The following is a 12,643-nucleotide window of genomic DNA, read 5'->3' on the forward strand; positions in this document are numbered from 1 at the left end:
TATATGATAAATGTTTTCAAGTCTTTACCTACAAATAACAGTCTTAAAAAAAAATGGTGATTAATCCTAAACATGACTTTTGTTTTACTTAAAAGTAAGTTCATACTAAAAAAAAAAACAACTGCTACCGGTAGTCTGTTTTCTTTTTTAGTAAAAATATTTTACAACAAAAAGGAATCATAGTAAAAAAAAAAAATATTGATATGAAATATATAAATTACAAAATTTAATCCATAATAAACAAATTGTCTAAAATATACCACACAATCACAATCAACATGGCATTAAAAATCATGTCTTTCAATCCTCAAGTATTCACAAAACAGAACTAGTGTCCAAAGATTCTTCAGTGTGGCTAACAAAATTTAAATGATTTTCATAACAACTATCAAAAGAACTCTAAATATAAGGAGGTAATAATGATTAGCACTCAACACCAGATGGTAGTGTGTAGTGCAACTGAACTGTAGAGATATATTACAATAAAACCATTCATATTCAATGTCTGTCATAGTTATTACTCATCTTTGAGTATATTGTTAGATTTTACCTTCTAATAATTTTATTATACAGTAAAGTGATTTCAATAGTTTATTAAATTTTAATGCTAAGTTTTCATACCTGTAGCTCAAATTTTACAATTAAGCTTTGCCTCTTTGTATACAGAGATTAACATATCTGTCATGTAGCAGACTGGGTGAGTTTATTTTAATATACCCTGACGACAATCGTACCACCCCTTACAGGACAACCATACTGTGACAATATCTAATCTATTATCTATGAGATGGGTTAGGGCCAACATTGAAACATTCATAAATTATAAAACGATGAATGTTTTCTTAAAGTCTAATCAATACATAAAAAAAAAATCAATTTTTTAAAATGTTTTTGTTTAATGACAAAAAATAAAAATATCCCACATTTATTTTTCCCCATCCTGGAAGATTTGGAAAGAAATATATCAACACACATTTCACTTTTACATAACATTCAGTTCATTACTCCCTTTCAGTAACACCAACATTTCGTCAATCTTCAAATTAGTCAAATATTCACAATTCTCGCAAATCCACTCCACTAACATCAATCCAAGTCCAGAGGTTTCTCTTGTCTGGGTGAAGGCGTCGAAGCTAGTCCTATATTTCTACTACTGCCAGGCAATGAATTGTGGCTATTGTCCTTTGAGTTTATGTTATTAGCTTGTAAGCTAGGAGCTGCGGCTTTAGTTTTGGTGCTGCCTTCCTCCTCATCATCACTTCCACTTACACCCAATACATTCTGCATAAGGCTTCCTAGATTCAAGAAACCATGACACAAAGTTACACAAATATTTTTTTTATTTTCTCTACGTAAATATAATATACTTAAAGAATCAAGAGTTTGAAATTAAATTCTAATTTTAACCAGAAATTCTAAAAACATTTGTAAAACGTAGGGCACTAATATGATCAAATCAAAGGTAAATTTTAACAGAATGAATGAGATGCTTAAGGTTACATTTAACTTACCAAAAAGTCCCTGAGGTGTTTTCTGAGGTGGGGGAACTCCAAAAAACAATTGTCCAATTTGATCTAGATACTGAAATGAAAGTATAAACTATATAAAAACTGTTAAGTCCTATCATAAGTTATATAAAAACTGTTAAGTCCTATCATAAGTTAGAGTCAGTCTTTTTTTTTTAGACAAAATATTAATTACTATTTTACTACTGCCTAAACTACCTGCAGAGTAAAACCAAGACAAGAGCCAGCCTCAAATGTTAATGTGTATTTATAATGATATATTAATATATTAAGTAAATATGACTGCAACTATTTGCATTTTTTTCAAAGTAGTGAGAATTTTATTTCAGAATCAAAATCTTTCTTTTTAAAATCCTGGATGGTCACATTTAACACAAAATGTTTTTTCATTTAAGTCCAGTTCCCCATTTTTTATAACTCACAAAGGTAGTTAGCACTGGACATTCCTCAACAACAACGTATCTACAATTTGAGTGAAGAATGTAAGTTTACTGAATACAAAATTTAAGCCTCCACCAAGATTCAAACTCCAAAATCTCTAGCAGCTAAGAGATTTATATTTGGACTTGGTTCTAACAAAAATAAATTGAAGAACAAAGTTAATGAAATCTAAGGAAATAAGTGATTTTTGTGATTTTGATTTTAGGCACATCGGCACAATTTAGGCCATGTCGTGCCTGCAGTGCCGAAAGGACTACTCTCTCTCTAAACAACAAGGGCCAGATTCTATAGTCATATCATTAAAATCAAGGTCTATTCACAGTTAAAATAGTAAAGGTAGTAAAAATTTAATTATTTGGTAAAAATCTAATATAAATAGTACATGTTCACAAATTCATAAATCAGATCTTTGTAGATAGCCCCACTTCCCGGATAAAGCCCAGTACCTTCCCAGGGTCGACATTATCAAATAGTGTTTTTAAATTAGTGGCTCTAAAATATTTCTCCCTGACATCCTGGTATCTGGGGCAATCAACGAGGATATGTTCCACGGTGAGGCGAGAGTCACAGTACTCACAAAGTGGAGGCTCCTCTCTCTTCAGCACAAAAGAGGGTGTGATGTAGGTGTGGCCAATCCTAAGTCTGGACATGGTCGTGCTACCACGCCTTGCCAGACCCTTAGATGTGGGCCGCCACCTGACATCCGCCACAATCTGCCTGAGTTTACTGTGAGTCTCAGCCTCCCATCAGTTCTGCCACTCTCGATAGGTGGCAGAGGCAATACTTTGTCTCAGGTCCGAGCAGGGAATTTGGGTTCCTGACACCGCATGATTTAGGGCTCTCTTTGCTTCTCTGTCTGCGGCTTCGTTTCCCTCAATGCCAACATGGCTGGGGACCCAGATGAAGGTGACATCCCTACGGTCGGCTGTTATTTGGTCCAACAGCTTCAGGCTTTTATGTACCAATGGGATGTCAGTCTTCATCCGCCACAGAGTCTTGTACATCTTAAAAGCCCATCAGAGTGTATCTTGCTTTCTACTTCTACAAGAAGTTCCATTGTCTTGTGTAGCTTAGACACACTCTTGGGCTCTCCCACTACTGACTTGAGTCCCTTATATAAAAGGGCTCAGCTTTGTCAGGCTTTTCCCCTCCTCTGTGCACCTGACCACCAAAAATGATGGCCAGGTAGTACAGCTTTTTGTGGCCTCCTCCTTTTTTGCCTCAATATGTCGTCTCTTGCCCACACTTAAACCTGGGGCAAGTAGTTTATTGGGGGTTTTTTTATCCATATATATTTTCTTGTTAGTTCGGTACCTGTGCTCCCCACCCGTCATCGAGTCCAACAAGGGGACGGGCCATTCGGATGTCCAGAATGAGCCCACCAGGGTTACACAGGTGCTATACTCAGTTAGCTGCTGCATCGGACATGTGTCCGATACAGCAGCTCCCTGATTGACCCTAACCCTAACCGCCCTCCAGCATAGGTCGACAACCTATGCTGGTAGCTCGGCATGACCAGCCGGTTGACCCAGAGCGGGCCATCTGGGTCTCAGGTCTAGGGGAACTTGGAGCCAAAGTATTGTGTTGTTGTGGTTTATCCTCAGATAGCCACCACTCAAACACCAGGATCTCTTTATCCCCCCTTACCCGTCGCAGTCCACGGCAAACGGACTGGTCTAGGACGTAGTGAGAATTTAAAGTTAAGGAGACAGTGTGATGATCAATGAAGGCAGACTTAGGAAAAGAGGAGGCAGACACAATGATAGAAAAGAAGTAGGGCATTTTTGAGCTCCAAAAGTGCTAAGGAAAGAGGAGCGTAGTTTAACGTCATGTCTTGGGACAATAGGAAATAAGACAGATTCCAATAAACTGTAGGACACACACATTAGCAGTTTGTAAAGCACATGAACAGCTTTACTCTTACCTCTTTATAATTAGGATCTCGGTTTATTGAAACTTGATATTTTTCACACAAAACAGTAAACACTGCCAGTTTTCCCCTTTGCATAGTGAAAGAGAATATAATAGTATTTAATCATCTTTCAATAATTGTCATTCAAGGGCAGTTTCATTTTACTCTATACAGAGTTAGAAAATTAGTTTAGGTAATAATGTGAGGACTTTTAAAGGCATTTTTCAAGTATTTTTCTACCTAAAATGATCTTCTGATATTTAAACGAGCATACCCATCAGCTAATCCACTTGATTTATTCCAAAGCTAAATATCCTATATTTTGCCATTGATCCCTACATTTTTTTTTTACGAATAAAAAGGCCCTCAGTAAACGCTCTCCCATACATTTCTTTGGCCAGTGAATTCTATTTATTACAATGAATTAGGTAAATTCAAGTACCACTTCTCTCCTCCCCCAAACTCTCTGCTTTATCAAATAGTCTTATTTACACAACCTGACTATTCTTCTGCTTTTCAGTTGTTATTCGAAATATTTGATTAGCTCAATGATATTTTTTGGGCCTGGGCCGTCTTTCTTATTACTTCCTGCAAATTATAATGCTCACAAAATATTTTGGCTATACCCACTTTTTTTCACTTTCAATAAAACTGCCAGAATTTCAACAATTCCCTTTTTTGTGCAGTGTATTCTATATATGTTACATTGAATTGAACAGCCTGCTTTAAAACCCTTCCTAAATGCACTCACACTTGACCTGTAAATTCTAAACCATTTTCTCACCACCATAAATTTTTACACACATACACTCACAAAATGATCATTTTATACTGTGTCTACAAAAGCAAGTTAAACGTGAAGTAGTCTTGTACTTTTTGGTATAATCTTATACTTTTTGATATGTTGGCTAAAAAGAAAATATTTGTTTGAAATTGCAAATAAAAAATGTTAAATTTTTTCATTAAATTTAATGGCTATGATTTTGATAGTGAAAACGGTAAAGTTGTTCTAGGCGCAAAATAAGTAATAACAGATTAAATTTTCTTATTTTTTCAGAAACCACAAGTTGGAGAACTAGTGATAGGTTAGTCAGTCCCTTAGGAATATAATACAAATTTAAAGACATTGAGCTTTCACTATAGCCTTAATACATAATTAATAGTTGTAAACCTGTGAAAGAATTTTTTAATAAAGCTATGTAATGCCATTGTGAAAATTTGTTGTTGTTAAGAATGCAAAATACATAAAACAAAATGATTCAGCCAGCAGTGTGAACAAAAACATGTAGATTTCTGGCAAACTTAATGCAATATAGTTTTATAATTTTCAAGAGAAATTATAATTAAACCTCTTGGGTGAATGGGAATAGTAGTTCATACCTATGTTATGTCTTTGAGAATTTCTTATATTCTGAAATGTTGATGAACTTTACCCAAACTGAATTTTAGTAGCCCAAACAATCCCCAATTTTTATTTTTTTGGGGGGTCAAAATTTAGATCTATCTAAATGTAAATTCATTAAAATATTTATTTTTTTTCTGTAAATTTTTGTTTCATTTAAAAGCCAGATCTAAGTCATAAGCTAGAAAGTATGTTAGCTTTCTTATTGAAAAAAAAAAAAAAAAGAAAAAAAAAAAAGAAAACAAATTGAAAATACAGACCTGCCTACCAAAAAAAGTCCAAATGTGTAACACTGATGGTCAAAATGTGTATTTTGGCATCAGAATGTGTAACACTTGTGCGATCGACTATTTTGTCAAATATTATATATATATATAATTTAAAAGCAAAATAACATATTATATTTAGATCTAGATATATATTAATTAATTAAGGAACACAATTTCCTTTTTAATTAATAGGCCTACAGGCTATCAAATCTGTATCACAACTGCCACTAGTAAATTTAGAATCTAGATATAGATCTAGATAATCTATTTATCTAGATCTAGCTCTAGTAGTTGCAGAGAGACTGGATCTTAAATCTACCTAATTAAGCTAATACATTAATTTATATTAACTTCTAATACTATTATAGTAATAGTATAGAGATCTGGTCTAAAGTCTAGATTCTATTATTTTTTTTATAGATACCAGCAAAGACAAGTAGAACAATTATAGATGTAGAATCTATAAAGATCTTAATCTTAGCCTAAATGTGTACTACGATCTAGATCTAGATCTCATGTGGTTTTATTATTTACACATCTTCTAGATCTAACTATATTGTGTAGATTTAGAAACTTTAGAATAGATTACTGTCGTGCACATCTTGTTTGGTATTTTCTTTTGAGCACCATAAGGTTTCGTAAGTTTCTGTTCCTAAGGATGCGCTATATTGGTGTCATTGTTCTCTTGTTTTGCCTTGAGATGGAGTTCTCTTGTTTTGCCTTGAGATGGAGTTCTCTGGGTGGTGGTCTTCTCCAGTATTGGGTAAGTTAGTTTATTTTACTACCTTCTAAATGTCGTAGATCTAAAATCGTTTCTTTTATAATCGTGCAAATGGCGGTATCAAAGGAGTGTGTATTTTTCTTATCTAGGGACGCAGGCTTGGGACTCTGCTGGAGTCGAGTCTGAGTTGTAGGCTTGGTATTTGACTATTGCCTGTGGCGTTGGGGTGGGCGTTGTGAGCCCTGATCGACTATGGCACCGAGATTAAGGTGTGCTATAGTTCCTTTGAACGTAATTTGTAATTGCTTTATAAATGCTATTGATAATTATTCGTAATGTATGCTTCATCATATCATATATTCATTAAATTGTTAAACGTACAATCTTGTTGTTAAATAATGTACATTAACTTACGTTGTCATTAATATTGTTCACGTTGAACAACTGTTGGTATTCACTACATGTTACATTGAAAAACCCTGTATTCAGTGTTGGCCAGTCACTGCTTCGATGCCGATATTATTTGCTTGGAATTAAACTGTCGAGGTGGGGAATCTGGGAACTCGAGGAACTTGTGTCTACCCTGGAGTCAACGAGCTGAAATCCCACCCTGACAAGTACATGTCATGATTAGATCTAAAATCTAAATCAATAAAGATGATATCTAGACTAGATCTATATAATCTAGATCTTGGCTCAAGAGTGTTACCTATGCCGTGGATCCGCTACAAACGTAGGCTTCTCCAAACTTTCGTAGGCCTACCTTCATCATTCATTTATCATACTTGATCTATTCTAAGAATCTAGACTAGATGTTATTGATCTAAATCTAGATCATTCAAAATTAGATCTAGACTGTAGAGAATCGTAACGTAATGTCTAGCTAGACTCCAGATCTAGATCTATTCCTGTATAATAAGTAATCTAGATCTATTTAGAAATATAGATCAAGAATCCAGATCTACATGTGTTTTGAATCGATAGCACTTCGATATTTTTTTTCTATTAAAATCAGGGATTCTTTTTTTTTTTTTTTACATTCAACTTTTTTTCTTTTCTGTCCCCCCCCCCCCATAGGATGGCTTTGAGTGACCTACGTGACCGCTCGTAAGTTAGTCAAGAGAGGGAAAAAAGGATATGAAATGCGCAACGAGGAGGGTATTTCGTATTTGCGTACTGATGGTCATTTTTGGGAGATTTTGTGTGTAACGGTAGGCAGGTCTGAAAATATGTAATCTTACTATGACAACAAAGTCTTTTAGAAAAATATTGAAAACATTAATTGGGCAAAGATTCAAGTGTCTGGACAAATTTAAATGACTACCTATGAGAATCCTAGCAAAATATATAGGATTTGAGGATTTTTGGAAACAAATGGGGGGGGGGGGTGTGAGCTAAATTTTATGGCTAAAAAGTCTAACGAAAAAGATAATATTTTCATTTTTGAACTACAGGAAAGCAAAGCAAAAAAATTTGAAATACCCGTCTAGAGCAATCAAAAGAAGCCAGATAAAATTAAGCAATGGTAAACTGAATGGAGGTCTCTGGCATATTCCAGGATGTTTCTGTGTGTATTGCTCAAAACACTCATTGGCTGTTGCTTTATTTTGAAGACACAAGTATCTGTAGATAGATCATTGAAATTATAAACATATTTGAAATTAAAAAAGTGTTTCTCAGACATTGATAGAATCTTTTTTTTTTATAAAAGTGTTCAAATTCACCTGTGTCATATTTAAAAATATGGGTACATATGGCAGTCCTAAAAACATAAAATAAATGCATTATTGTTTTTTTTTGTTTTGTTTTTAATGCAACTGGATAAATTTAAAATTTAGAGACCACCAAGTTGAACTCACAATTAATTGTAGAAAATTTTTCATAAAAATGTTTTCATTAGTGTCATGGATGAATGTGTGTATGTATGTATAATCTATTTTTACATTCTGCCCGAATGACCGGAAGTGTGTTTTGTTGTCAGAGGTTGATCAGAGAGAGAGACCAGCTGGTGTGATATGCAGTAAAGCTGATTAAAGTTTATGTCTTTGATCTAGTGGTTTAATTGTTTTATTTCGTTAACTAGAACTGAAACAGGGACACCTAGAAGTATCGAGACCTAAGGTAGATTCTATCGAGTTATAAGTATAAATACAATAGTAAAGCTGTGACAATTAGTAACAGATGCTAAAAGTTAATGAAAAGTATCCTAAAACCTGGTCCTGGTTAAGAAAGTATAAATTTGCAATATAATGAAAATACTGATACTTTTTCTCACCTAATTGACGATACAATCGTTGATTTGACCCCATTAAATTAATTTTTGGTTTTTATAAACATTAATTTGTATTATACAAGAAGAGCATGCATTTCTCTTCAATTCTATACCAAATAAGATATTTTCTGATAACACAAAGTTCTAGAAGTTGAATCCTAACAGGGAAGTGAACTACACATGAACAAAATGAATAATTCCGTTGGATCATGGAAAATAATTACAGAGAGAAAGAGTTAATAATTTCTAATTATTTTAATAATTCTAATAATTTGAAATATTTCATGAATAAATGTTAAGAACTACCACATTCCAAATTGATCAAAAATATAGAATATTTATCTAAGAAGTAGAAATAAGCCTGAAGCATTTCAATGCAAACACCATAAATTAGTTGTTTTTTTTTAAATTCAAGATACAGTAATTTTTTTATTTATTTTTTATAGACGAAAATGTACTCAGTTCACTAAATTTTTTAAATGGGTTATTTCTTTTTCTCTACCATAAATGACAAAATCTGAGTAACTTATATGCAGCTTTAATTTGTAAAGTACACTCAAAATTTAAAGCTTTTTACAAATTCTTTTAGGGTCAGAAACAAGTAGTAGTGGATCTAAAGTACTTACTGTAGGACTGCTTGTGTTATGAACATGTCCACCTCAGAAGGGTAGCCATGAGCTGTGTGAAATTCTAACAACATTTGGGCACAGGCAACACCATCTGTTGAATGTATGTAGTGATATCTGGCTTGTGGATAGTTTCGCTCTGACAAACAGAAAATAAATGTAATTTAGTACAGTGATCAAATGTTAACATAGTTTGAGAACATCTACCTAGCTATGTTACAGGATCTCTATCCTTATACTTGGTCATATAAGCACATAAATAGCTTCCATTATGAATAAAAATGCAAAACACATAATTATTAAATACATTGGTAATACTTATCACTTATACCAACAAACTCATAGAAAAACAAATAATAGGATGCTAAAAAATTATGTTATAATTTACATAAAATATATATATTAAAAAAAAAGGTGATTGTCAATTTGAACATCATTCTTAAAAGCTACTGTTTTTACCATGCCAAAATATGAAACCAAAACGTTTGTGGAGATCTGGGTGACCCCTTTTGTGTTCTTTGTTGACTTTACTTGACCAGTTAATAGCTTTAGTTAAAAATGTATATCTTTCTGGACAATCTGGATCCATTACCTCAAATAATTTAGTAATTTGACCTGTGGATAAATTTAACAACATTGTTGAATAAAACTTATTAGACACTACTTCATACAAGATTCTAACAGTATTTAAGTCACCTCAAGCAAATATTCAATAATGATGTGTGCTTTTTTTGTTGTCACTTAAGAATATTGCTACCAGCACTAGCACTATGGGGACAAATAAGCAAACTAAAATGTCAAGAGGCCTAGATAAGAATAAGAGGAGATGAAAAAAAATGTTTTTGTTTAAAATCACTCACTGATAGTGTTTTCTGTCACAGGAGATTTAGTTTTGCTTAAGGAATCCAAAAGAAGAAGGCTCAAATCAGCTCCACTGCTATGCTGAAAGATTCAATTTTTTAAAGGTCTTACTCATTAAGAAATTCAATATGCCTATCTATTCAAACAATGTGCTTTAATTATCTCCTTTATCATTAAATAATGTTAAGTAGTCAAAGAATTGTTTAATTAATAATATAAATTAAATGAGGATAATTAATAATAATAGTGTCAAGTACCTGATTGTGCTGCAGTAACTTTAAGGCACCTTTATATAGTAAATCAGCAGCCTCTGCATATTTCTGTTGACTGTTGTATCTAGAAAATTATAAACAAAAACTAGTTTAATTCTCAATATTTTAAAACCTTAATCTGGTAAAGAATTTACTGTCTAATAAAATTTTAAAAAGTTTTTGGCATTTGTGGTACATTACACCAGTAGATTCAGGATTTCCTTACAGGGAGAGAACAAACTGTAATAATAAATTGTTCCAAATCAACACTAATAAACAGTAAACTGAGGTGAACTTTAAGAAACAGTCTTAGGCCCACTATTGTTTTTAATTTGCATTAATGATCTATCTAATTATATTACTTCAGGAACAAAAATAAGATCATTTGCAGATGATTGCACAGTAAAATAAAACAATAAAAACAACACAAATATACTAGAATTAATTTTACAAAATTGAATTGGAGAAAGTCTTTCCACCCAGAAAAAATACAATAAAATATATAATTAAGATCAACAAAAAAATTAAAGAAATAAAAACTACACATGACACAGACTAAAAACACAAAATACCTTAGAGGTGTTATAATAAATGAAAAGTTATCACATGTATATGGAACCCCCCATTTAATGAAATTATTAAAAACTCAAACAAAGCATCAATGTTTATCCAAATATATTAATCAAATCAAACAAAGCTTAAAACTAAAATACTATTTAACCTTTGCTAGACTAACATCTGTATATAATTCTCTACGTTGCCCAACCATGCGGGGCACCACACACACACGCCAATTCTCTAACCCTTGAAGAAAAAGTCATGGAAAGATAACACTTTAATTTCTGCAAGTTGGACTAGAGTTACCCCATGAAACATTTGTGGTGACAGAGAGCGCTGCTCAGGAAAAAAAAGAGGAGGAGGGAAGAACAAGTAATCTCTTCTCTGTACATATAATTCTCTACGTCGCTCAACTTTGCGGAACATCACATATGCACGCTGACTTTCTAACCCTCCTCCCGTCCGCACCATACCTGCTCTCCAGGCATGCACACACAGTTGTTCGACCCAAACCCACCCCATTCGGACAACCTTGTCTTTCTAAATAGCAGCATATATCCTAAACCACGGGTCGGATAGTTAAAATATAAGTGTACACTCTGTTTGGGATCTCTCATTCATGAAAACATAAAGAAACAGACTAAAAGAGTAACTTAATGAGATTTCTAACAAATCAATGTTCACATTTGACAAGTTACACCATAAATTAAAAGAAGGTTCAAGACAGAGGACAAAAGAGCAAAGTATCACTGAACCATAACTTACAAATAAAAAACAAACCTAATAAAATAAGACACAAAGTAAAGGTACATTTCTAATTCCATATATGGTAAAACAAATTCATACAGACTACAAGTGCTAGCCTAGTGCTGTATAGCCAGGAATCAGCTAGAAAAACCAATGACTTCTCTCAGAGTTTCAAAAATAGTCTCTTAACATGCATGACTATGACTATATTAAGTAATTAACACACATGAATATGCCCATATAAAAAGTTTACATTCTCTTTTGAATTTGAAGATAAGATTATAAACTGATAAGATTGAAAAATAAGGAGTATCAAAATCAATTAATGAGTTCAGTTCCAAGTGAAGAGAGTGAGCTTGTGGCCTTGTCATAGAGTTTATAAATATTAAAAATATAATACTTAATCATGATGACAATGATGATGTGACATCATACTGATCATAATCATATGATAGTCATACTAGTATTACTAGTACTAGTACTAGTCTACTACTACTACTAGACTACTACTACTAGCCATAGGCTGGCATAGGCCGCATAGCATAGCAAGGTGAATAGAATGAAAGCATGATTACCTAGATCTAGTTCAATATTTTTTTTACACTTATTGGCTGTATCATACGCTAGTCTATTACCACTGGTTCACACTTGCATAGTGAATTTGGTTGCAATGAATCAAGTTTAGAACTATCAAAGTTCGTGGTATCTATGGCAAACATTTGTTATCGATAATACGTTATATTAATTTATACGCCTACTGACACAAACAAGGAATAAGGAAGATTTTTATTTTACCTTTATTTAAAGACTAGTAGTGAAATGATAAATTTCAAACTTCTAACTTTAGTATCATACCTAAATGAAACCGTCCTGAACATTTGGTGTGCTTCATAGTAGTTACCAGCATTGATACATGCCTCACACTTTGCAAGGACACGTTCAACGCCACGCGAAGCCATTTTCTAGAAGTTACCGTCTAGACTCAGATCTAGATCTAAATAAAAATGCGAAACAAACAATATACTAACAGGGAAATCCCCTAAAATCACTGACCTAG

At 33.1% G+C, this 12,643-nt stretch overlaps 1 protein-coding gene and 1 long non-coding RNA gene across 2 annotated transcripts; one reads left to right on the plus strand and one right to left on the minus strand.

Moving 5' to 3' along the window:
• Positions 1 to 133: 133 nt before the first annotated feature.
• Positions 134 to 12,578, minus strand: LOC106054910 (Golgi to ER traffic protein 4 homolog). Its single transcript, XM_013211001.2, has 9 exons — positions 12,442 to 12,578; positions 10,288 to 10,366; positions 10,030 to 10,111; positions 9,629 to 9,784; positions 9,170 to 9,308; positions 7,754 to 7,894; positions 3,892 to 3,967; positions 1,512 to 1,581; positions 134 to 1,295 (listed from the first exon to the last, which is right to left on the minus strand). The coding sequence occupies exons 1-9, from the start codon at positions 12,543 to 12,545 to the stop codon at positions 1,087 to 1,089; spliced, it is 1,056 nt and encodes a 351-aa protein (XP_013066455.1). The 5' UTR covers positions 12,546 to 12,578; the 3' UTR covers positions 134 to 1,086.
• On the plus strand, positions 1,899 to 7,644 carry LOC129924593 (uncharacterized). Its single transcript, XR_008776576.1, has 3 exons — positions 1,899 to 2,303; positions 4,937 to 6,540; positions 7,349 to 7,644. It is a non-coding gene; the product is annotated as an uncharacterized LOC129924593 (long non-coding RNA).
• Positions 12,579 to 12,643: the final 65 nt, after the last annotated feature.

This window comes from Biomphalaria glabrata, chromosome 2 (genome assembly GCF_947242115.1).
Source record: "Biomphalaria glabrata chromosome 2, xgBioGlab47.1, whole genome shotgun sequence".
In the NCBI taxonomy this organism is placed as follows: Eukaryota; Metazoa; Mollusca; class Gastropoda; family Planorbidae; genus Biomphalaria; species Biomphalaria glabrata.